This window comes from Caretta caretta, chromosome 3 (assembly GCF_965140235.1).
Source record: "Caretta caretta isolate rCarCar2 chromosome 3, rCarCar1.hap1, whole genome shotgun sequence".
In the NCBI taxonomy this organism is placed as follows: Eukaryota; Metazoa; Chordata; order Testudines; family Cheloniidae; genus Caretta; species Caretta caretta.
Window position 1 is genome coordinate 86,122,782 of NC_134208.1, and position 26,825 is coordinate 86,149,606.

At 43.7% G+C, this 26,825-nt stretch overlaps 1 protein-coding gene and 2 long non-coding RNA genes across 3 annotated transcripts in view; all 3 read left to right on the forward strand.

The window, feature by feature from the left end:
* Positions 1-5,369: 5,369 nt before the first annotated feature.
* Positions 5,370-26,825, forward strand: part of SLC16A10 (solute carrier family 16 member 10) — a 170,196-nt gene continuing 148,740 nt past the window's right edge. The window contains exon 1 of the mRNA XM_048844782.2: positions 5,370-6,175. Within this exon, the coding sequence (XP_048700739.1) occupies positions 5,815-6,175 (361 nt within the window). The 5' untranslated portion in view covers positions 5,370-5,814. The remainder of the gene's footprint in view (positions 6,176-26,825) is intronic.
* On the forward strand, positions 6,183-19,076 carry LOC142071544 (uncharacterized). The gene is made up of 2 exons (XR_012667640.1): positions 6,183-10,689; positions 13,281-19,076. It is a non-coding gene; the product is annotated as an uncharacterized LOC142071544 (long non-coding RNA).
* On the forward strand, positions 19,955-21,774 carry LOC142071545 (uncharacterized). Its single transcript, XR_012667641.1, has 2 exons — positions 19,955-20,514; positions 21,165-21,774. It is a non-coding gene; the product is annotated as an uncharacterized LOC142071545 (long non-coding RNA).

Below are 26,825 nucleotides of genomic sequence, written 5' to 3' on the forward strand. Positions count from 1 at the left end.
ATGACTCAGTTTTCTAAGGGACATTCCCAGGAAAGCTCAGATGTGAATTGGCATCTATCAAGGTTCATTGTTAGCCAAGTACTCCCAATTACTTGAATAACCCCTTCACACTATGTTGACCAAATCTGCCTTAGGTGCTTTCTACAGCAAACACTTTAAATACAAGCATAGAGCCAACACTCATAACTTCAGATATAAAAATGATACATGCATTGAAATAGGATGAATACATGCAGAAGAACATAATGTTTGCAAAGATATGTTACATAGCATATCTAGCATAAAACATATTCCAATTATGTCATATTTATACTCATAAGTATATTTCTATAAAGCATTCTGGGGTGCAACGTCACACCCACATTTTCCTGATTTGATAGGGATAAACAGGGCATGGGCATATATAATATAAAAAACATACTTCATTCTCATGTGGACTCAAGAATATCAAAGTATTTTAAAAAATCAAACCTATGTTACCAAAACATTAAGAAAGATCTAGTTTTAATTAGTTTTTTAATTATTAAAATGTATAAATAAGTAAGTACGTATTAAATCCAATATTATACTTGGTGCTGTACAAGACACAAAATACAGTCAGTCTGTCCCAAAATGCTTACAATCTAAACAAGACAGATATAGACTAGACAGGATGGACTGTTAAGTCTGGAAGAAGGAAAGACTAAATAGCTATTTTCTTGAGTTACGTGGAAATGAGTCTTTTGTAAAATGTGATTTATGCCCATGTTTATAATTTGAGTTTTGTTCATGATATATTGTAATAAACAATTTTGTAGTTCTGGTGAGGCATGGTGGTTGAGTGGTTCAGGTGCTTGGCTATAAGCCCAGATGTCATGGTTTTGAGTCTTGCTCGATATTACGCTGCTTCCAGTCCACCCAGCTGTAAGTGGATACCTGATCCATTGGGTTAGGGCAGTGAAAGGCAGTTGGATGTGGTGCAAACTATAGAACTCCCTTGTGTGCCACTGGCTATGGAAACTGATGTGCCTTAACCATGTCAACCCAATGATCTAGATTCAGCTTCCGGAGGACTTTGAGTTTTTTGTTTTTTTGTTTAATTTTAGTTCTTTAGGTTGTGGTCTCTTCCCACTCATATTCTCCCTTGGAAAATATCTTTTTATGTCTCAGGCTATCCATTTTCACATGATTTCCTTTTCTACCTCTCCTTCACTTGGCCTGGTCTACAGGAGGAAATTGTACTTACTGCAACTAAAATGGTTTCTAAATTATTTTAACTTTTTAAATTTTAACTGTCAAAACAGATTTAGTTAAATCAGTACAATTTTCTTTTGTAGACAAGGTAGTTGGCTCTGTCCCTACTACTGAAGGCTGTTCTTTGTAGTGTTTTTGTTCAGCTTCTAATTCCTCTTTCTACCTGCTACTTGGGCTGGATTAACCACGGAGCTAATGGGGCCATTAGCTCCAGGTCTCCACTCGGGCTGGCCTTTCCCCATTCCTGTCTTGTCTGAGTAATCACATGCATTTTCACTCTTGAAAAAAATGCCTTTTTGATAGCAAGAAAATCAACTGAAACTCCAATATTTTTATTTTGAGTTATCGGAATTACAAAAAGCTTAAAAATGACTGAGATCAAACCTGTCAAAACTCAGTCTGCGAAGTAAGTTTGCAGCTGAAGTTGGTGACTGAGAATAATCTAGTTGTACAAGAGCAAAGCGAGGACCACCTTTCACCAATTTGGGACTACTAGAGAAATAACTGAGATCCTCAGACTTGGAAGGAAGGAGTTATTTTATAGTAGCACAATGTACGCAAGAGCAAATGGTACAAAGTTGCCACATAGATCACATTACTAATTCTAGAATGACTTTGTGTCAGATTTTAAGGAAGGGCCTGTATATTCTAACTTCTGACAATATAAATTATACAGTATTTTAGAATAAGACAAATAGCAGCAGCCCAGTACGGTATTGCAGGGTTGAACAATACAAATTATTAGAAAGGTATATTTTTAGTATCTTGATGATCATGCTTTTAATATGTAGTTTTCTAAAATACACGTTAAAATAATGTTACATTGTTAAACTCAGCAGCTCTTCTTTAGTTAACTGAATCTTGCTTTTGGAAAATCAAATTTGATATCCACCACAATATAGTGAGGAAGGGAAAGCTAGTGATTTGATCCTGATCAGAAGAACAACTTTACCAAACCAGTTATTAAAATAACAAACCAAAATAAAAATCACACACACATGGTTTTAGAAGGCCTAATGTGGAAAATATTTATAATTTCTTTTTAGAGAAAAATATGGGTGTAGTCAATGATATTGTTTCAGAGAATAGAAATATGAAACACCAAAATATAACCAGACAAATGTATTTAATATACATGTGAAGAAAGCTTGGAACATGAATTATTTTATTTGAGCACTGTCCACAAATAAAAGAATGTGTTGTGGTCCTTGCCCCAAACTAAACTGAACATGGACAATTCAGTGCATGGCCCCATTTCAGCAAAACACTTAAATTACATGGGTAATCTGACTACCCACATGCTTAAAGTTGGGCATATGTTTAAATGCTTTGTAGAACAGGGCCTATATAATCAGCCAGTTTAAAGGCCAATCTAGAATTGTGTCCTCACCCATGTGAAACCTAAAACTGAATTCAAATAAATGGGGGAAATAAGGCTATATTTTGATCCAAAAAGAGGATTTCAAAATGCTCTATTTGTCCCTGCCTCATCTATTCAGTGCCAAGTTACGTTATGCCTGAGTGAATTATTTTAGAAGGGAAGTTCTTAAACAGCTTGTATACAAAGATAATAATGCAGATGCCTCTTTTGTATTATGAATTATTTTGAACAGCTTTAAGCCTGCAGTAGTCTTTTCAGTAGAAACTTCAAATTTGTCCATATCCTTCCTGCTACAGGTTTTTCAGATTTTCAAAGTTTGAAAAACAGGACATCACTGTGGCACCCAAGCTGTCAACTATCAGTATCCACAAGGTTTGGTGGGGGAAGAGAAAAGTTGGTATGAAGGTGAGGAAGAAAAGCACTCTTCCTGGTCAACTACATTCGTCCTTTTCAAAATGGACAAATTAGGACACTTTACTGTAAAGGGCAGGTTGGGAGAAAACAGGACATATCTTTCCAGGATTTCTTTATTGTTCTTTCCCGGTCTCAGTCACTTTTCTATCTTCGCCATACCTTAATTCACTTACAACTTCAATTCCCTCCACTCATGCAAAACCCTGTCAACCCAACCTGTACACCTTCTGGGTCAGATGCCTCCCAAAACCTCTTGCTCTTGACCAGCAACCCCCTCCAGGCTGCAAGAAACACCAAACCCGCGAAAAAAATGCAGAAATTGGGCTGGTTTTTGTCTTATTGCTTGTTTGGCTTGCAGCTTCTTCTTCTTCTTTTTTTTTTTTGATTGGCTCCCAGCAAGGGGGGCAAGCAGGGGCAAGTTGGGGGGGGAGGGAGAGTCAGGGGTGCACAGTGCCCACCACAGTCCCAGACTGCACGCCGGGGGGATCTAGTCATATAGAATGTTGGGGTTCTTAAGAATTGGCTTGTTTTGACCTTGTTTTGAAATGGGATTAATTTGAATTTTGGCTTATTGTGAAAGTCGGGGTGTTTATTTACTGCATGAAAGTTGGCAACTATGCATGCAGCAGTTGGAAAGAGGAGTCACAGGCTGATGCAGGAGTGCTCAATATCTGTAGATATGTAAATAGTTAAGGTGCCAGTGGATGGCGCTCAAGAATACATACAATAGTTCTTGGGCGTTGTAGGACTGATAAAACTTACTGCGCACTGCAAATGGCATCCAGTAGCAGCTCTTTATTCAGCTACTAACAGAGGCATCTGAAGCCATCTGCTGCAGCTCCCACCAGCAAGGGAGTTTAGTGAGAGAAGAAGGTCCAGGGCCAGAAGGAGGGGAGAGAGACTGGGGTAAGCAGGTAGAGGCAGAGGATAGAGGATAAAGAGTAGGGCCAGGTCTACACTACAAACTTAAATCTATATAACTATGCTGCTCGGGGGTGCGAAAACTCCACACCCCTGAACGATGTAGCCTAATCCCCTGTATAGATAGTGCTATGTTGGGGGGAAACCTTCTCCAGTTGACATAACTACTGTATCTCATGGAGCTGGATTAACTACACCGACAGGAGAGCATCTTCACTTAAGTATTGCTGCGGCACCAATGCAGTGTTTTAAGTGTAGACCTGACATAGGTAAGAGTGTGGGGAGCAGAACTGGCAGCAGTGGATGACTGGGAGAAACAGAAGGGATAGGCTTAAGAGGGGGAAACCACTGCATTCTCCTAACCGCCCAGAAGAAACCCTCCCCAGGTTCAATCCATCAACCCCCTCCAAGCAACTTCACATCCTTTCCAGCCCAAACTCTCTCCAGCACTCCCTAGCTCTCCTGAACCTCACCACACTGGCTCCCATGCCCTGCCACCTTCTTGAGAGGTACAGGCTTCTGCTCTTTTCTCCCTGACCCGTTCCTGGGAGGAAGGTGGGTGAGGGAAGTGAGGTATAGGAAAATTCCCTGTGTACGAAATAGTGTCACGTTTGCTCTAAGGAGAACTATTGCATGCCACCCATGAGGTGTCTCGATATTTTACATAAGAGCAGGGGTAGATGGCTTTGCTCTGGCCAGATCCAGACTAGGGAAAAGTGGCAGCTGTTATTGTAGGTCAAGGAAGCTGCAGCACCTGCCAAAGAGGGGTGTGTAACAGTGCTAGCAGTTAGCTCCTTGTGTGCAGCAGGTGGTATTGCACCCTGCCGTGCAGCAGCAGCCAGGCTGTGTATTGTGGCAGTAGCACCCATAGTGCGGCTGACAGCTGGGACCCTAGTGAGGAGTCATAACCCTGCTCTTCAACAGGGAGGGTAAATACCAAGAGACTGCCTCGTCTGCCTTCTCTCCTGGGCCGTGAAGGAGGCGGGAATCTGGCAGGAAAGGCCAGGGAGGGCCCAGTTAGAGAGGATGGGAAGCAGCATGGCGGGCAGAGGCACAACGCGTGGGGACAAGAGGGAGTGTCAGAGCGAAGCACGTGCATGGTCACAGAGGCAGCTCTGGCACTTCCTTATTTTCTGAGGGGAACTATTGGGTTAGTGTTAAGAGGGCCGTGTCCGTGGCGTTGCTGCCCGAGATTTTCGCGGCCCAGGGGCGGATACAGCAGGGCACCCCGGGGCGGTGCATCGCCTTTCCCCTGGGAATTCGTGGGGGGGGGGAGGGAGGGAGGGAAGGGCGAGCAGCCTCCCTCCTGCTAGGCTGCTGGCCTGAGGTGAATCCAGCGCCCCCCCCCCCCCCGGGACTGGCGGGGGCGGGCCTGGAGGATCCCTCCTGCTGCGCGCGAGCCGCAACCGTTAACTCTCGACTCCCCCTCCCGCCGCGCGCCCCCGCCCCGGCCACTCCGCACAGCCGCCGCCGGCGCCTGTGACACGCAGCAGCCCCGCCTCCACTGTATCCTGGGAGGGGGCGTGGCCGCGACCCTGCCCCATCCAATCGGAGCCGCGGTAGGGGGGGGATATCCTGCTATCGGACACCCCCTCCCCCGAGAGCTGCCCCTTTAAAATAACCTGGCGAGCCAGAGGCCGGCGTGTGTGAGCGGAGCGTGGGGGACACGGGGCCGGGAGCGGCTTCCGCACCGCCAAGGCAGCACAGTAATAAACGGGCTTCCCGCCCGGCGCCGCGGGATGGTCCTAGCCGCCGCGCTGGGCTAGCGGGAGCGCAGCAGCCCCCTCAGGCAGCCAGAGAGAAGTCGCCGCCCCTGCTCTCAGGTGTCTCCGGTCCTTCTCGCCCCGGCGCGGGAGCCTGCGGGGATGACGCTGAGTGAGAAGCTGGAGACGCAGGGAGTTGGGGGCGCTCCCGACCCTTCTGCTACCCGCTTTCCCAGCCCGGCGCTGCGGGAGCAGCAGGGCGTCCAGGCGGCGGCCGGGGAGCCGCGGCAGGAGAACGGAGAGGGGTGCCCAGGCGGCCAGTCCACCCTGCTGGTGGAGGGTCCCCGTGAGGGGCAGCAGGGGGCCGCGCCCCCCGAGGGCGGCTGGGGCTGGGCGGTGATGCTGGCCGCCATGTGGTGCAACGGTGCCGTGTTCGGCATCCAGAACTCGTGCGGCGTCCTCTTCGTCTCCATGCTGAGGGAGTTCGGCTCGCCGGACGACAAGCAGCTGGTGTTCAAGACAGGTGAGTGGGGAAGACACCCCCCCTCCGTGTCACTGCCGTGCCCCCTCCTCGCTGCGCCTCACCACCACTACATGCGACCCCCCTGTGTGCATGCGAGACCTCTCTGGCAGTCGCCAGGTTATGTGGTGATTAGTGACCAGCGTTGTGAGAATTACTATCGGAGGGTAGATCTGTGTTTAAGAACCAAAAAGCTGCTTTAAGGTTTTGTAAAAACCTAGTGTGGGCGGGATAACTTAAAAGTGCAACGTGCCCTGTCTACACTTAGGATTTTATAACCTGTTAGTTGGCACATTATAAACAACACATCTTTTCCTTAGTGGAGACATAGAGATGTAGTTTGGCAATTTGAATGTCTAGAAGTGTTCTTCCCTTGAAACACCAGGGAGCTAAATTGCCTATCTTAAGAGGGAGAGAGATTGTAACTTCTGCCCTTGCTCTAGAAAATGAGCCTAGGGAGAGGAGGTCTCCCTGTGAGAGGCAGCAGGGAGAAAATTGCTGGAGGAAGGTACAGATATCCTAATCTAGACATTTGTCCTTATCTTTATTGGAGATTTTTGTATTAGGAAAAAAATCTATTTCAAATTGTACTTAAGCGAATGTTATAATTTCCCTCACCCTTGCTGATCTAGCAGTGGCAAAACTAACTGATAAATGAATCCAAAACAGTGTATAGCAGTACTTGAAGTATTTTGAGGTTAGGCTTAGGCCTTGTCTACACTGCAGGCACTACAGTGGCATAGCTACCGGAAGTGGAAGGGTTTTTCCTTTTGCTGTAGGAACACCAATTTCCCAAGCAATGACAGCTAGGTTAACAGAAGAATTCTTTCCTTGACCTCACTGTGTCTGCACCAGAGATTGGGTTGGCATAGCTGTGGTGCTCTGGAGGTGTAGATTTTTCACAACCCTGAGTGTCAAAGCTGTGTCAACCTGCATTTTAGGTGTGTAGACCAGTCCTCTGAGCGTGTGAAATTTTTTTTTCAAAAATTCTTCATCATATACCTGATATTGGACTGTGAGATATGCAGGATTTGTATATGTAGGCTTACTGTCATACAGTGCGTATTCCTAAAATCCCAAACAAACTTCATTTTAGTAAACACTGAAGAAATGCTAGTGTCGGACACCTCCAATCACATACTTTCTTAAATCTGCTGTTACTAAACTGAAATATTTTATATAGAAATATGTACTTGCAAGAATAAATAGCTTCAAATGAATGTTGGGTTCCTGAGGAATCCCAGTGCTATAACTTCACAAGCTGCACACACAGTCGTCTATTCCCATTGTAATGAAATCTGTAGCTTTTGGAATGTCATTTAAAAGAGAGATCAGTGACAATGCTTCTTGCTTAAATTACCAATGCTGTTACCCTGCCTTACTAAAATAAGTTTTAGCTAATGTAGTAAGAGTCCCACTGAGGAGCAAGCCCTTAAGAATATTCTTGCTGTGTAGAGAGGCCACATGGATCTCTGAAGGAGTTGGCAGTGGTCTGGCTTTCTTGACTTCAGGATTATTTGGTACCAAAACTGGGATGGAGGGGGAGAGAAGTTTATATACCCTCCATTCCACTTTTTTCTTCCGGACTTCAACATTTAAAAGAAGAAAGCTTTGTGCTAAAACTCATTTGCCTCAATTTTCTTAATGTAGTCTGAAGTGAGTAGGAAAGGAAAGTGAGTCCAATTAGAAAAGTGCCAGCAGTGAAATGTGAGTTTTATAATTAAAGCCTAGCCTCCTGTTTCTCAGGTCAGGGATAGTAGGGTGTGAGAATGGGTAAGAATTCTGGGTATCAAGATATGACTACACAATGGAGACTATACCAGGATAACGCCTTACGCCAGTATGTCTACACTGCAGTTAAACACCTGCTGCTGCCCTGCGAGCCCCAGTCAGCTGGCACAGGCTTTGGGCTATAGGGTTGTTTAAATGCATGGTTTAATTGCAATGTAGATGTTTGGGCTTGGGCTGCAGTCTAAGGCTCTGGGACCCTCCCACCTTACGTTTAAACAGTTCCATAGCCTGAGCCCTGTGAGCCCAAGTCATCCGGCATGGGCCAGCCCACAGATGTGTGTGGTGTCTTTTTTTTTTTTTAAATTGCCATGTAGATGCAGTCTATGCAGACAGAAGGTGGTTTGTTTTGTTTGGTGTAGGAATACCATTTCCCCCCAAACAGTGGTAGTTACATCAACAGAAGCAGTCTTCCTTCAGCATAGCTGTGTCTAGACTGGGTATTAGGTCAGCATAACTAGATTGGTCAGGGATCTGGGTTTTTTTCCCCTCCATTGTAGCTGTGTTGACCTAACTGTTAAGTGTAGATCAGGCCTCCGAGGAAGTCGGCACAACCAATCTGATGCAGCATCCAGATTGCCATAGAAGGGAATTGGAGTCAGGAAAAGCAGATTGTGTTTAAAAGACAGCTTGGGAAAGGGGGAGGGTAACCAAAGAATAAAAGTAGTTCATCTTTTAAAGGGATGGAGAAAATTTAGAAAGCTCAGATCATGCAAATGTGTACAATATCTAATCTCTCATTATGAGAGACTAGATAGTCTAATTCTAAGATGCATTTAGAAGCTGAGCCTATAGGTAGGTCCTTATGGATTCTGTGACTGTGAAATTTGTTGTGGAATTCAGCCCTTCCAACAGAATTGTGCTCCAGGATCTCAATTTACTTACTTTTTTTTTTCTAGCCCTTATGGTTTCAAACATGACTTTGAGAATGTGAACTGTGCAAACCAATATCTGAACCTGAAACAATGGTCCTGAGAGATGTGAACATCCCAAATCATCTAATTTAGAACCTCATAGACTGATTGTGCGGCTGTAGAATCTAGCATTTTTCCAAGATCCAACAGAATTCAGTACTTTTTCTGCTCCTGGGCACCCAATGTTTTGTTTTGTCTCCCTGCCTTGCTGGGACATGTCAACAGCTGCCAAGGAGCCAGAGCTTGAGGTCAGTTTGCAGCCGGGGAGTGAAAGGAGCCAATACTGCAGGCTGGCCAGCTAGGCTGCTTAGATGAGAATACAGCAGCAGCTGAGGCCTGAGGAGATAAAACAAACAGATTAATATTCCCCCAGAATTTAGGAGTCTTACCTGCAGAATTTTGTTCCATTGTGCCACAGGTTACATGCACCCTGCTTATAGGGATCAAGCACCTTTCTTAAAGGGACATTAGAGTTCACACTTCTAATTAAAAGTATGCTTGGTACACAGTTTTCAAGTAATACCCATTGTTACTATGATTGAAAGATACTGGTAAAAGTGTTTCAGGTTTTTTAGTACACAGTGATTTTCATATGGCACTTTTGTTGATTTTTCTTGTATAATCAGTCATTTTCTCCCCCTGTGTAAAGATCCTTTATAAACATCAACAGAGATGCAGAAAAATATTATAAATTTTCTTTTAAAAATTAAAATAGGGCATACTGTTTAAAGGACACTCAATCAGACAGGAATTTTACAAATACTATTCCATTTAAAAATGCAAGTTGATAGTATCCTTTAAAATACTTTTAAAATAAATCCTTTTATTCTTCTTGGAAACTGCATTTTATCTGTATGGAAAAGGGAAATGGTAATGGAGTATGGAGGCTCTTATTGCTTAGTCTGTAGTTCAGATCTTTTGCAAGTCTGTAGTGGCAAAATCTGATTGTTGCTTGACATAAGTCAAAGGAGTGGAGGGTACCGGTCCATGTTGCATTATAAAAGAACAGCATTTGGTACCTGTGCTAACATTAATCATAGAGAGATTTGCAAAGTGAATTACCTTAGGCCTTGTCTAAATTAGTGAAATTTGACATGCCTAACTGCTGTTGGAACCTGAAACATACCGTATCTGCATGGGTGTGCTGCACTTACTCTGAAAAGACCAACAGCAGTGACATCTGTCACTATGTTGATTGGCACTAGCAGGCTCAGTGCCAGCATAGACAGCAGGGACTAATATAAGCATTTCACTGATATAATTAGTCCTTCCACTACCATCCTCAGTGTATGGGCACTACTTATGTAGCTCAGCTTATCTATCTTCTGGTCCAAGGGCAAGATTTCTGAAATCCTTCACTTGTACAAATAGCTCTTCACACCCTCTAGATCTCAGTGTGCACTATTTATGAATAGTATTGACTTCTTTGCGACTGCTGTGTGTTAACAAGTCCACCTCAGAATGTCTCAGAAGACAACATTGTATACATGTGCTGCCAGCTGGCCTAAGGCAATGATCCATGTGCTTATAAATATCTACCTTAGGTAGGCTGTGTAAACTGTAACATCCTGGTGTATGTCTTTGTCTGAACAATTGCACACCTATGGAGGCTGAGATAATGGTGGACAACATCCAGACACATGAAAGTGGGCTGTTGAGGGACCAGCAGGATGGGGAGGAGAGTTCCATCTCCATTGCCCTCTCTGAACTGGGGCCCAGCAATACCTGATAATCTGAAGAGGTCTTGGGATGACAGCCAAGACTTGCAGGCTGGAGAGGACAATGACCCTGGAGGCAAGAGAACTTCTACACAAGGTAACTATTTCACTAATCAGAGTTGGTTTTGCATGCTAGAAGAACAGTTTTCTGGAATCTGGTGAAGACTGGAAGTCTCCACTCCAGTAAAATTTGGCTTCAGTGCCATAGGTGCAAGGAGCAGGTCGTATTTTTTTAAATGCCAGAATATAGAAAATCTCAAAGCAGGAGACTTGTGTTGTAATAGGTTATGTATTTGGCATAAAGTCCAAGGCTGCGCATTATATTGTACCCTTACATCTGTACCAATAAGGGAGACCAGTGTGCTCATACAGCTATTTAGTTTTATCTTACTGAAACTGTTTTAATTCTGCCTTTCTGCTTAATGTATGAAACAAAGGCATGCACATATGTGAGGGTAAAATAGTTTCTCTATTACAGGAATTGGCTAGGAATCATAGCTATGCCCAACCAGCAAATGCAGGAGAGCAATCCTGTAAAGTTAACTGTTAATCTTGGCATAACTTTTTCCCCAATAGCCTGTAATAATCTCAAAAAAAAAAAAAAAAACTTTTTGGTTAAACAAGTGCAGTATCTTCTCAGTCAGATGAGAGAGTAATGTTAACTCTCACCTGTACTGACAAAGAAATTTGTGTCTCCAGTTCTGGAGTGTAGCGAAGCAAGGTTGAAGACTCTATTCCAGCTCGGAGCGCCCTCTGCAGGCTGGTGTCTCACCTGCCGCTGGCCCCGTGTCCCTCCCAGACCCCAGTGCCCTTTACCTTGGGGTTCTACCCCAGCAGTACCCCTATGCTCTGGTCTCCCTTCGCAACCCTCTTAACCCACCTTGCCTCAGTGGCTACTGCCAGTCATTGTCTAGCCCCTGCTCACTGGGGCAGACTGCAGTCTGTAATGGCCACTCATCATTGGTAAGAGGTTAGGACCTGCTGCCTCTGCCTATTCCCAGGCATCACCTCTGTAGCCCTAGTATTTTCATAGGCCTTCAAGAAGGTCTGCAGCCTGGGGTTTTACCAAGCTGGCGCTCCCCAGCTCTCTTGCCCTATTCCCCAGCATTGCTCGAGTTCAGGTACAGGAACTCCTCACTTAACGTTGTAGTTGTGTTCCTGAAAAATGCGACTTTAAGTGAAACTATGTTAAGCAAATCCAATTTCCCCATAAGACTTAATGTAAATGAGGGAGTTAGGTTTCAGGGAAATTTTTTTCACCAGACAAAAGACTATATATATTTTTTATATATACACACACAGTATATGTTTTAAACAAACAATTGAATACTGGTACACAGCAATGATTGTGAAGTTTGGTTGAGGTGGAGGAGTCGGAGGGTGGGATATTTCTCAGGGAATACCTTACTGCTAAATGACGAACTAGCAATTGGCTGAGCCCTCAAGGGTTAACTCCCACACTCTACAAGGCAGCAGGAAAGGAGGGAGGGCAGACAAACACACCCTGTGTGTTAGAGATGCGCATTTCCCCTTAAGTATGAAGAGTGGGGTCAGAAGTACACTGCCTTGTTTATTAGATCAGCAAGCTGAGACCAATGCAGCAGCTCCCTCTGTCTGCGTCCCCCCCCCACTGATCTATGGAAGATGGGGTGCAGGAGCAGGGGGGCACCCTGACATTAGCTCCCTTCTTCTTCCCCACCCCCCCATAGCAAGAAGGAGTCTCTGGGAGCAGCTCCAAGGCAGAGGGCAGGAGCAGCATATGGCAGTGGGGGGAGGGACAGCTGAACTGCTGGCAATTGATAGCCTGTTGAGCAGCTGCTGCACAGGGAACTTAGGGGCACTGCCAGTCCACCCTGGTTCCAACCACCCACTAGCTAGCTGCAATGGGCTGCTCTTCCTGCAAGCAGTGGATAAACCAGGTGGCTGCCAAACAATGTTAGAAGGGAGCATTGCACAACTTTAAATGAGCATGTTCCCTAATTGATCAGCAATGAAACAACCTTAACAGGGACGACTTTAAGTGAGGGGATCTTGTACCTTCCTCTCAGGCAGCTAGCCCTTCTCCCTCCAAGGCTGGAGAGAGAATCTCCAGCTCTTGGCCCCCAGCCCTCTTATCATGGCCAGCTGGACACTAATTGAGCTGGCCACAGGTGTGTCTGCTTCCCCAATTAGCCACTTTCACTCTTTTTTCCTAGCTGTAACCACCTCCAGGGCTGCTTTTAACCCTGTTCTGCAGGAGTGGGGCAGCCACCCCACTCCATGGAGCATGTCCTCTGCAGTAATCATTGAAAGTAACTCATCTGCAAACTTGTCAACCATACATCTGCTTGCTTGAATGGGTCTCTCCCTTTCCTTGCTAGAATTTGTATCACATAGGGTTTTTTCCCCCAAGGTGCCTGTTAATTGGCAACAAGTGATTCTCGTTTAGCCCATTGGTAGTATGCATGTGTTCCAACCCTGCTCTGTATGCAGTTTTCCATCTCCCTCAAATCCTGTGCTTTGTGCTAATATGAAATTTTGGAGACTTCAGGGGTTTCTTTACCATTTTTAATCACAGGACAGAATACCTTGTAATAAGGCACTTAAATTTGAAAGTAAACTATTTTTATTTATTTCTTGGTATTCCAAGGACTGTTGTAGTAATCCAATAATAATCAAATAATCCAATATTCTTTTACTTCCTTTCAGAGACCACTTCTGCAACAAGGTGTAGTTGGGAAATGCTGGCATGTTACACAGAAGGATTTGGGAGCACAAGTGACAGAGTGCTTGACAAATCAAAGGACAACGAGATGAGCCAAGAGAAGATCTATTCTTCAGCCTTCAGAGGGTTGTGAAAAGAGACTGACAGAATTTAAGTTCAAGGATAACAGTTCTACCACTTCTGAATATCATGGCAGACCTAGACCGGCAAAGAGAGAATCCATTATGGACTCCATATATCCTGATACAGTAATGGGGGACTGCAAGAGCTCTACTGTAAGGTGGTACATGCAACATCAAAGGCAGCTTGGTCAGTTAACCCACTCATGGGTCCCTGCACCTGTTCAGTATTCTTGGCGCAGTGCTGTGATCTGTCTGATCTGTCACAAAGCTCTGTCTGATCTGTCACAACTGATCTGTCACAAAGCTCTTATTGAGCTGCACAATGTTCACCTGCTCTTTCCTGTAAGTCCTAAAACACTCCATTCCTGCCTGTAAGGTGGACATGAATTTCATGCCTCAGCAGGCCAGAAAACAGAATAGAGTTGGTTACTGTAGATGGCTTGCATATTAAAATTCGTTTAGCATTATTTATCTCTTAAAGTACAACAAGCGTTTTTTCTTTCTTTTTGAAGACAAAACTATTTCAGTAATCCATTGCCTTCCTCAATCAAAACGATACATTCAGAAAAATATTATAAAAAAAGTACTCCCGTTTCACACGGTCGACGTTTATGTGGGAAAATGTTTAGTAGCATAAAATGCATAATTAAATGTTAGCTATTTACCTGCCTCAGTGAAGTCTATGCCCCCCAAACGTGTTATGTGGAAGGGTTTAATGTGTTTAAAACCATTGTCTTACAGTTGTAACATTGTGGTTCAGTGTTTGTAATGAGTAGGCTTGTATAACTTTATGGGAACAACCACTATAAAACCCTTTTAACCATTTATTAAATACATAATGTGAAAACCTATCTGTCTGACACTACCATTAATGTAATGGTGTCAAGGTTCCCTCCCCACTCTGAACTCTGGGGTACAGATGTGGGGACCTGCATGGAAGACCCTTTAAGCTTATTTCTGCCAGTTTAGGTTAAAAACTTTCCCAAGGCACAAATCCTTCCTTGCCCTTGGATGGGTACTGCTGCCACCACCAAGTGAGTTAGACAAAGATTCAGGAAAAGGACCATTTGGAATTCCTGTTTCTCTAAAATATCCCCTCAAGCTCCTTCACCCGCTTTCCTGGGGAGGCTTTAGAATAATCTACCAACCAAATAGGTAAACCAAGTGAGCACAGACCAGCCCCTTAAACAGAACTGTATAATAAAAAGGGTAAAAAAACACCTCTGTGTAAATCAGGATGGAAGGTAATTTTACAGGGTAATAAGATTTAAAACATAGAGGCTTCCCCTCTAGGCAAAACTATAAAGTTACAAAAAAAGGGATAAAGCTCCCTCTTAGCACAGGGAGAACTCGCAAGCTAAAACAAAATATACTCTAAGGCATTTCCTTGCTGTTACTTACTATTTCTCGAAGTTTAGATACTTCATTCAGTAGAAGCTAGATTACTTGCTTGGTCTCTTTGCCTCTGGAGAGAATACCCAAGCCCAAAACAAAAACCTTCCCCCACAGATTTGAAAGTATCTTCTCCCCTTATTGGTCCTTTTGGTCAGGTGCCAACCAGGTTAGCTGAGCTTCTTAACCCTTTACAGGTAAAGGAGGGATTTTATGCTACCCTTAGCTATAGGTTTATGACAAATAGTGGGTGATATGGGACTCAATAATGAATTAAAGGAGGGTAATATAGTTAATTCCAGTTACTATTAAACTGACTTTTTTTGATGCGATTTCAAATTTGGTTGATGTATTAGATCAATGCTATTTGTTTTTTAAAATCAAAATGTCATGCAGCACCAAGTCAAACACCTGACAGAAGTCTAAATAAAAGTAATAGCATTGATCTAATACAAATTGGGATACAAAATTAACATGGCACAGATGAATGGATTAAAAACTGTCTAACTGATCTGTCACAATGTCATTAACTGGGAATCCTCCTTGAACGAGTGTGTTTCTAGTGGGGCCATGCCGGGATGGTTCTTAGCTCTATGCTATTTATCTGTGACCTGCAAGAATACTTAAAATTATCACTGATAAAGTTTGCAAATGACAAGCAATTGGGGGAGTGTTAAATAATCATCACATTAACATTTTTAGCCCCTCTAATTTTGCAATATCCTTTTAGACTGATGTGATTAGTATTCTATTCCATGCAATGTCTTCATCACATTCCTTATGCATCCTAATACCTTGTTTGCTTTTATTTTTTTTTTAAATCACATTGAGCAGAGGTCTTCATTGAGCTGTCTATAGTAAGGCCTAGGTGCATTTTTATGAGTTGATAGCTAATTTAGAACCTTGTAAGCTGTATGAGCAGTTAAAATGTCTTCCTCTTATGTGACTGACTCTGCATTTATCAACTATTTGTATTACTATAGTGCCTAGAGCCCAAATTCAATTGGAGTGTGGAAAGTGAAGCAGAGAGCTAGCAACTTGTCAGACCTCACATACTGTAGCAAATCACTGGCAAAATGGGGAATAAAGCTTTCTTGGCTCATCCTGATTCCAACCAAGCTGCCTCTGAGTTCCAGTGCCTAACCACTGTTGTAAATCACTATCTATGCTAACAAATATTTAATTCTATATGAAGCAGCATATCAATACATCATATTCCATAAGCATTAAAGTGGTGTTCTCCCCCCTCCCCCCCGGTTGTTCGCTGATCACCTTGGCCATCTGTATGGTCCCATAGAGGTGTGATTTAACACAAGATAAAATATTGACATCAGCAGAGTACTCAAAACAATGTGGAGTCCTGGAACTTCCTTGTAGTATAGTGCAGAAAGAATTAAAAACTACTATATACAGATTCACTAAATGACTGCAAAATACTATTCCTTGGGGGGGGGGGGGGGGGGAAGCTTGTCCATGAACTTTCTTATCTTTATAAGCAAAGTATTACGTATTAACTGTACTAAAAGGTAAATGGGTTTCTCACTGCTACTTAATGCCTTACATTGAATGTTAAGGGTCCAAACCATACAAATAAAATGCATGCATTGACTAGTACAAATTCACTAAAATCTGATCCTTAACAGCACTATGAGCTACTATCCCAAACCCTGAGATGAGGAGAGCTATGCACCAGCAACTCCTGTTAAAGGTGGTGAGCCCTCACAATTCCTGATGACTCAAGATATATTTAAAAAATGTAGAGGTGTAAAATTGTTGAACTCTAACTGATAGACACTGAGGGAAGGAGCTTAATCTTTATGTTCCTTTCTATGCTACAATTACAAAAGTCAAAGAACACATTACAATTGGATTTTGCATGTGTAGATCAGAGCAGTCTGTTATATCACTGGGCACAGCTGTGTTGTAACTGTAGTGCAGATGGGGGGCCAAAATGATAAACATCTAAATAGGCTTCCAGGCTAGTAATGTAAAAAACTGGTAAGTTCACCTAACATTTTAAGCTGGTGCATGAAGCTAACACCATGTGTGTAAGTAATTTATTATTATTTTATTTTGGTGGAGAGAAAGAAATGGAGCACTCAAGTTGGCACCTGATTCTGCTTCCATTGGAAGTGGTTTTCTTCATTTTTCTTCAAAGCAGATAGGATTAGATCGAAGAAACTAAACAGCTGAAGTACATATTTTGGAAGGCAAGTGGGGAAAACCTATAATATAATTTATAACCTATAAATTTCTTCCGTTTTGAGCAATTTGAAGAGAGATCATACTTAAGGATTCCTTTTAAATTTTTGAAAATATTGTTTCTTCCAACTCATAAAATCCAAATAATGAAACTTGGGTTCTCTTCTGTTTCATATTGGACTTTTTTGTTGCTAAAGTAATGGCTTTGGCCCCTTATACTTTCTATTTTTAAGCTTGCACTCATGGGGATACCTATTTTTTTGAGAGCAAACCTAAAGGTATTCAGTATATTCGCACAGGAAGCCTTTTTTCAGAATATAGAAGTGAATCTCAGATAAGAGTTTTTTCATATTCTCAAATCAGTTTCTATTAAAGTTGTTTATATAATTAGGGCTTTAAAATCTTCAGTGGAAAAGTTAACACTGAACTCCAGAGTTAAAAGAAATTAAATCTCCATATTTATAATTTCTGTAACTGCTGGGTGCATGCAGTAGTTTAGAAAATTAAATCAGCCCTAAGAAGTTTTCTGGAGGCTTGAATACAGTGTATAAGCCTGAGACGTGTGTTTTTAATCCTATCAGAACAATCCTAATTCTCACAAATTGAAGTGCAGATTGCCAACAACTTTATACCTCTATGCTTTTTAAAATCTCATAGACAAAGTACTGCAGTTTAATTAACCTATTTACTTTCACACAGTGAAATAGCTGACCTTTTTTAAAAAAAAAAGGGGGGGGGAGAGGAGGCAGAGTCCACTAGCAGTAGTGGGAAGGGAGGGATAGGAAACAGTGTAGAAGACTGAAAAGGGCAATATTAGCCTGTGTATCCACAGTCAGTCTTACTCAGTATGCCTTTACTCTGGAGTTTAGGTGGTTTTGTTTTTAAACAATAGCAACTGGCACATTGTATGCTGTTAATGCTACCCCTGAAATGCAGAATAATTTTCCTTACATTTAAATGTATTTATAGCATGCCTCCTGAAATGTCCCTCATTTCAAGGGATATCATTCATCTTATTCTCAAAGTTACCAGTACTCTGCACAAACTTCTCGTCCTTGACTTTTCACTTCTAAAATATTTACAACAGAAATAAGATTTAAAAGATATAATTATTTACACTGAAGTAATGAGTCCCATGTCAGTGTGAGTTTCCTGCATGAATAACTTTTTTGTGTTCCTTGTCATGTGAAAGATTCAAAATATTTCACATTTGGGCCATAGTAGGTTGAGAGTTGTGTTACAGCAAACTAACATTTTACTTGGCTTTTAAGTATATCTTAATGCATTTTTATTGAAACTTTTATATTTTTTTAATAAAAAGAAACATGTTTCAGATTTTATCTGAGGAAAATGGGTGTAATGTACTATGTACCAACTCTGCTTGTTCTGATGCTGTAGTGTAATACTGAGGGAGCCATAGATTCCTAGTTAGCAGGAGTCATCAGTGCACACAGTTCCTCCACAGAGATCCCACCCTTGCTGATCTGGTACCAAGCTCAGTCTGATACTGTTCTTCCATTATATCATCATTTGTGACTTCAGTTTCTACTGCTCATTATACATGTTAATGATCACAAATTTTCTTTGACCTTTGTGATTTCTGTGTTGTGCAATTGTATAATATACACCCTAACTTATTACCTTAAAAAAACTAGCAAAATCAATGGAAGAGAGGGAGTAATTTGCTTATTCTTAAATCCTTTTAGCTGAACATACTTTCAAGGTATTTTGATGATGTACTAAATGATATACCTTGAAGTAAATATTTGTTTGTAAATCAATTTCAAAGGGTAATTCCTTCTAGAAAACTCTTGAGAGAAGGAAAGCTATCCTCATTATAGGAATGCACAATGAAGTGAATTATATGGGGTATTTCCATGTCCCTTTGATGTGTAATTGGTTATCTCACAGTGCTTGAGATTCGTATTGTAATTTTTATGTGGTAAAACACATACATGCTGTAGAATATTTAGTCCTGTGTCAGTAAAACAGTATTTTGCATGTGCCTATTTGAAGCCAAGTTAGGAATAACAAAGCATCTAATAAACAGCCAAATTTTGTAAAGGCTTTGCTTTTTAAATAGAGTAGAACCTTGGAGTTACGGACACCTTGGGAATGGAGGTTGTCCCTAACTCTGAAATGGTCCATAACTCTGAACAAGACGTTATGGACTTCAGCCATAGGGGAGTTGGAGCTGCAGCCGCTGTGTGTGTTTGTGAGGGCTTCTGACCATAGGGGCTGCCAGGGTTCCCAGCAGGGGCTCAGGACTACTTGCCTCTGGGAGCATCAGGGGTTTAGACCTGGGGGGAGTGTTGGGGCTTCAGCAATATGGCTCCACTCCTGGTCTCAGCTGGGGCTGGGGAGGTGCCAGGGCTGGGGGCGTTAGCTACAGGGGAAGCACTGGGGCTGAAATTGGCACTCCCTTCATAGTTAAAGCCCTGAGCCCTGGCACCTTCTGCCAGGAGCTGAAGCTGGAGCTGAAAGCCCCAAGTCCCAGCACTCCCTCTCTCTCCCCCAATTTGAGGACTTCCAGTTTCACAGGGTGTCTGGTAGACTTGTAAGTCCGTAACTCTGGGGTTCATATCTTTGAGGTTCTACTGTCGTGTAACTTAACCCTGGTCTACAGTACATGTTTAGGTCAAATTTAGCAGCATTAGATCAATTTAATCCTGCACCCATCCACACAACGAAGCCATTTTTGTCAACTTAATGGGCTCTTAAAATCTATTTCTGTACTCCTCCCCGATGAGGTGTTTAGCGCTGAAATAGACATCGCCGGGTCAAATTTGGGTTAGTGTGGATGCAATTTGACGGTATTGCACTCCGGGAGCTGTCCCACAGTGCTGCACTGTGACTACTCTGGACAGCACTCTCAACTCTGCACTGGCCAGGTAGATAGGAAAAGCCCCGGGAACTTTTGAATTTCATTTCCTGTTTGGCAAGCTGATCAGCACAGGTGACCGTACAGATCTCATCAGCTGAGGTGACCATGGAGTCCCAAAATAGCAAAAGAGCTCCAGCATGGACCAAATGGGAGGTACTGGATCTGATAGCACGTATTTGTCTCCTCATACAGCGATCAGAACTCATTTCCAAAAGTCGAAATGCCAAAATATTTGAAAAAATCTCCAAGGGCATGAAGGACAGAAGTTCTCAGAGACCCGCAGCAGTGCTGTGTGGAACTTAAGGAGCTCGGGCAAGCCTACCAAAAAACCCAAGAGGCAAACACCCGCTCAGGGTCAGAGCCCCAGACATGCTGCTTCTATGATGAGCTGCATGCAATTCTAGGGAGGTGCCCCTACAACTACCCCACATCTGTACGTGGACTCCTGCAAGGGAGTCTCGGGCAACAGGGATGAGGATTTTGGGGATGAGGAAGATAGCGCACACCAGGCAAGCGGAGAAACCATTCTCCCCAACAGCCAGGAACTGTTTATCACCCTGAAGACAGCACCCTCCCAACTCGGGCTCCTGGACCTTGAAAGTGGAGAAGGCACCTCTGGTGAGTGTACCTTTTGTAAATATAATACATGGTTTAAAAGCAAGCATGTTTAATGATTTGCCGTGAAGACTTGGGATGCATTCACGGCCAGTACAGCTACTGGAAAAGTCTGTTAACGTGTCTGGGGATGGAGTGGAAATCCTCCAGGGACATCTCAATGAAACTGTCGTGGAGGTACTCCCAAAGCCTTTGCAAAAGGTTTCTGGGGAGGGCAGCCTTATTGCATCCTCCATAGTAGGACACTTACCATGGCAGGCCAGTAGCACATAGTCTGGAATCATTGCATAAGAAAGCATGGCAGCATGCCATCCTGGTGTTTGCTGGCATTCAAACAACATCCGTTCTTTATCTCTGGGTTATCCTCAGGAGAGTGATATTCATGGTCATCTGGTTGAAATAGGGGAATTTTATTAAGGGGACATTCAGAGGTGGCCATTCCTGCTGGGCTGTTTGCCTGTGGCTGAAAAGAAATCATCCCTGCTGTTAGCCACACGGTAGGGGGAGGGGTGAAGCAGTCAACCCAGAGAATTGGGTATGGTGGAGAGTTTAGTTGGTTTGTGCTGCATGTTAGCCTGAAAACATCAGCCCCGCCTTTTAAATGGCCAGTGTGTGTCTTTTTCAATTTTACACTCCCTTTTTTCCTCCTGCAGCTGCAAATGTTTCAACCCCGTGACTTGCATCTCTGTCCCAGAGGCACAGATAAGAAGGCAAAAAACCGCACTCGCGATGAAATGTTCTCTGAGCTCATGCAGTCCACTCAAACTGAAAGAGCCCAGCAGAATGCATGGAGGCAGACAATGGTAGAGTCCGGGAAAGCACAAAATGAACATGAGGAGAGGTGGTGGGATCAAGAGGAAAAGTGGCAGCAGCATGATGAGAGGAGGCAGGATGCAATGCTGAGGCTACTGGAGGATCAAACTGATATGCTCCGGCGTGTGGTTGAGGTGCAGGAAAGGCACAGACTGCCACTGCAGCCCTCTGTGTAACCAACCACCCTCCTCCCAAGTTCCATAGCCTCCTCACCCAGATGCCCAAGAATGCAGGGAGGGGGCCTCCGGGCACTCAACCACTCCACCACTGTGGACTGCCCAAGCAACAGAAGTCTGGCATTAAGTTTTGAAGTGCACTGTGGCGTTGTTCTTCTCTCCTGCCCAATCCCACCTGGTGCTTCACTCCTTCCCCACCCCTCCTGGGCTACCTAGGCAGTTATCCCCCTATTTGTGTGATTGAATTAATAAAGAATGCATGAATTTGAAACAATGACTTTATTGCCTCTGCAAGCTGTGATCGAAGGGAGGAGGGGAGGGGCAGTTGGCTTACAGGGAAGTAGAGTGAACCAAGGGGGTGGGCTCTCATCAAGGAGAAACAAACAGAACTGTCACACCGTAGCCTGGTCAGCCATGAAACTGGTTTTCAAAGCTTCTCTCCCTGCTGTGCTCTTCTAACCACCCTGGTGTCTGGCTGCATGTAATCAGGGGCCAAGGGTGATTTGCCTCAACTTCCCACCCCACCATAAATGTCTTCTCCTTACTCTCACAGATAGTGTGGTGCACACAGCAAGCAGTAATAACAGTGGGAATATTGGTTTTGCTGAGGTCTGAGTCAGTAAGCTGCACCAGTGCACTTTTAAACATCCAAATGCACATTATGCCACCACTCTGCACTTGCTGTTCAACTATAGACTGAGCTCCTGACTAGTGTCCAGGGTGCCTGTGTATGGCTTCATGAGCCATGGCTTTAAGGGGTAGGCTGGGTCCCCAAGGTTAACTATAGGCATTTCCACATCTCCAATGGTTATTTTCTGGTCTGGGAAGTAAGTCACTTGCTGTAGCTGTTCATACAGATTAGAGTTCCTGAAGATGTAAGCACCATGTACCTTGCCTAGCCATCCCACATTGATGTTGGTGAAACGTCCCTTGTGATCCACCAGTGCTTGCAGCACAATGGAAAAGTACCCCTTTTAGTTTATGTACTGGCTGCCTTGGTGATCCGGTCCCAAGATAGGAATATGCGTTCTGTCTATTGCCCCACCACAGTTAGGGAATCCCATTGCAGCAAAGCCATCCACTATGACCTGCACATTTCCCAGAGTCACTACCCTTGATAGCAGCAGCTCACTGATTGCGTTGGCTACCGGGATTACAGCAGCCCCCACAGTAGATTTGCCCACTTCAAATTGATTCTCGACTGACTGGTAGCTGTCTGGCATTGCAAGCTTCCAGAGGGCTATCGTCACTCACTTGTGAACTGTGAGGCCTGCTCTCATCTTGGCATTCTTGCGCTTCAGGGCAGGGGAAAGCAAGTCGCAAAGTGCCCTTACACATGTGAAAGTTTCACAGCCACTGGGAATCGTCCCAGACCTGCAACACTATGTGGTCCCACCAGTCTGTGCTTGTTTCCCAGGCCCAGAATTCACGTTCCACTGCATGAACGTGGCCCAATGCCACCATGATGTTCCAATCATCACATGCCATGGTTCTAGGAACGTCTGTGTCCATGGCCTCCTCACTATCGTCACCGCACTGCCGTCGCCTCCTTTTGCAGGTTCTGGTTCTGCATATACCGCATAATAATATGCGAGGTGTTTACAATGCTCATAACCGCTGCAGTGATCTGAGCGGGCTCCGTGCTTGCCATGGTATGGCGTCTGCAGGAAAGAGTTGCAGGGGAAGCAGTGGTTGGATGACCAGTTTTGCAGACCTCCTGCACCGTCTGCTGCCAGGACACAACAGCTGAACGGGCTGCACACTTGCCATGGTACAGCAAGACAAGAGCAGCCGAGCAAAGTTGTAGTGGAAGTGGCCCTGCAAGACCACCAGGAGAGCAGAGTGCCAGCGGAAGCAGTGAATGATAACAGTCATATAGAGGACCTGCAAGGTGGATTCATAGCAGCAGGAGAGCAGAGTTGCAGCGGAAGCGGTGGATGACGATGATAGTTTGCAGACTTACTGCACGAGCTGCTGAAAGCAGTGTGGTGCCCACATGGAAAAAAGGTGCAAAACAATTGTCTGCCGTTGCTTTCTCAGAGGGCGGGGTGACTGACGACATGTACCCAAAACCACCTGTGACAATGTTTTTGCCCCATCAGGCATTGGGAGCTTAACCCAGAATTCCAATGGGCGGCGGAGACTGTGGGAACTGTGGAATAGTTACCCACAGTACAATGCTCTGAAAGTTGACGCTAGCCTCGGTACTGTGGATGCACTCCGCCGACTTAATGTGCTTAGTGCATTAGTGTGGGGACACACACAATCGACTGTATAAAATCGCTTTCTAAAAAATCAACTTGTATAAATTCGACCTAATTTTGTAGTGTAGACATACCCTAGGACTCAATTAACTGTTCGTCAGCTGTTCATTGCTGTCTATGTAGGCATGTGAACCCCAACCCACAGAGGGACTTGAGTGTTGCAACAGTCAGTCCCCTGACTCCAGTGACCCTTACACAAAGCAGAACAGCGTCAGTAAGAGAGAGTTAGGGAGACCCACATGAGACTATCCAGTTGCCCATTGGCTAAGGCACTCTCCTGAGAAATGGGAGACTTCTGAGGTGGGAGTGGGTGGGAATTGAATCTGAGTGAGTGCTCCAATTACTGGGCTAAAAGTTTATAAAGGGGAGCACCAGTTCCACTCCCTCCTCTTCCTCTGAGTGAAATTTGAATAGGTCCTGATTTTGAAGGTGTGATCGGATCAGGACCCTGCAGGCAAGAGACATGGAGGTGTGCCTGTCTGTCTTTGGTTTGAGGATTGTGCTGGGGTTTAGGTCTCCAGACACTTAGTGTGAGGCAGCAGAAACTTTTAGATTTAGGAATTTTTACAGGGAAAATGTAGGCACTGAGTGAGTTGAGGCAGCCGTATAGGGGTTTGGTTAATTGCAGTGGTGCCTAAGTTGCTTTGTGGATCTGGACCTTGGATATTGCAGTGCTGAGTTCAGTACAAGAACCTGTACAGAACAGAATGTATAATGGTATCCATTTCCCAAGGAGCATCAATAGTGTACATAGGAACACAGTATTTGTACAACTCTGAACTAGTGTCTTGTACAAAATCGGTCAGTTGTGCTTATTATATTGGACTATTGCTTTGTGTTATGTTTTAATTTGTCTAATGTTAAAACAGTTGTACAGAAGACAAAATTAAAAGGGATGACCGTCCTTATGCATCAGGACATACATAATTCATTTAGCTGCAGTAAGGAAGACATTATATCCAATCTATATTATTGTCTAGTTAGGTTTACATTTTGGGGGGGCTGGAGTGAGTCTGGATGTTATGTCTTCTTTAGAATTCTCATATTTGGCTACATCTGAGGGTTAGGCCTAACATTAATATTTATAAAATGATTTGGATCCTTGGATAGAAGGCTTTGTAAAAATGGAACATATCTACATTTGGCTCCTATTAAACTAGTGGACTAGACTGAACACTGGTTTGTTTCAGATTAGAAATACAGCAATGGCCAGCCTAGTTAATAAACCTATACACAAGCTCTAAACTGGTGGTAATAAAGTCATTTATATAACATTCATCATGGTCAGAAAACTTTACAAATATTAATTCTCGCTACACCCTTATGAGACATGTAAGTAGTATCCCTCTCTGTAAAATGGGAATACTGATAGCAGTATATTTGGAGGTAAGAGTGCTAATGCAGATAAATCTTAGGCAGCCCACCAGTGTTTTACCACTGTGTCAGATCTGATCTGAACATGTTTAGACAGTATAATAGTTAAAATTTTGGTGACCAGTCTGTACATTGCTCCCTCTGTTGCTGTCTCTGGAGGAGCTGAACTTCTGCTACCAAAATAGTCAGTGATTCAAAAAATAATCTAGTTTTGTTAAAGATTTTCTACTGTTGTTTTTACCATATGTAACTAAACATTCTTCTTTGAGTGGTTTGCACAGGTCCATTCCACTGTAGGTATGTGCGCAGTTGTTAGAAAACTTTTTCCCACGGCAGTACCTGTTGGGCGTGGCTTGAGAGCCCTCTGTCGCATGCCATTGCGTGCCAGTATAAGAGGGAGGAGCTACCCCTGACCTCCTTTGATTTCTTCTTACCACTAGTGACAGTTGTTTGAGTGCTTCCAGTCTTGCTATCACTAGTTTATTGCCCTCATTCTTTGCATATAGTCTATCTCATTTAGTTTTTAGTTAGATTTAGTGTATAGTTAGTGTTATGTTTTAGTTTTTAGATTCCTTTTGGACTGAATTTGCTTCTCTGGGCTGGTACTGGAGCTGTGCCTCACTCTCCGGGGTTTGAGTCCTGCTGGTCATGTGCCAGATTGATGCTAGTCAGTGACCCACATCCCAGCTGCCTAAAATGTTTGCTGGAGTCCCACATCAGTGACAAGTATCACATTTGTAGAAGGTTTAAGCCTTGCTCTTACCAAAAAAAAAAAAAAAAAAGTAGTGAAACTTAAGTGTCTTTTTATGGAGGTGGCATTTTGCTCTGCAACACTGCTTTCAGGTTCAGACTGTGCTCTGAGTTTGGCATCATTAGTGCAGAGTGTACCTCCTGCAATTTGGGCACTGCATTCTGTCTTTGGTACTAAAAAAGAGAGACAGATCTACCAAGGACATATTACCTTGCCTCAGTACCAAAGATCTTACTGGACCAGATAGTAGCAAGAACTCTGGCAGGGAGTCTGAGGGGAAGAGTTCAGCAGAGCACTTTTCCGCTACAAAGGGAGCGTTCATGGATTCTGGAATCTGTGCCAAGTCCAACGAGACTGACCCTGAAGTTAAGAACATAAGAACGGCCATACGGGGTCAGACCAAAGGTCCATTTAGCCCCGTATTCTGTCTTCCGACAGTGGCCAATGCCAGGTGCCCCAGAGGGAATGAACAGAACAGGTAATCACCAAAGGATCCATCCCCTGTTGCTCATTCCCAGCTTCTGGCAAACAGAGGCTAGGGACACCATCCCTGCCTATCCTGGCTAATAGCCATTGATGGACCTATCCTCCAGGAACTTATCCTCCAGGTTCTTTTTTGAATACTGTTATAGTCTTGGCCTTCACAACATCCTCTGGCAAGGAGTTCCACAGGTTGACAGTGCGTTAGTATGGAAAAAATACTTCCTTTTGATTGTTTTAAACCTGCTGCCTATTAATTTCATTTGGTGACCCCTAGTTCTTGTGTTATGAGGAGTAAATAACACTTCCTTATTTACTCCTTCTCCACACCAGTTATGATTTTATAGACCTCTGTCATATCCTCCCTTAGTCATCTCTCTTCCCAGCTAAAAAGTCCAAGTCTTCGTAATCTCTCCTCATACAGAAGCTGTTCCATACCCCTAATCATTTTTCAGA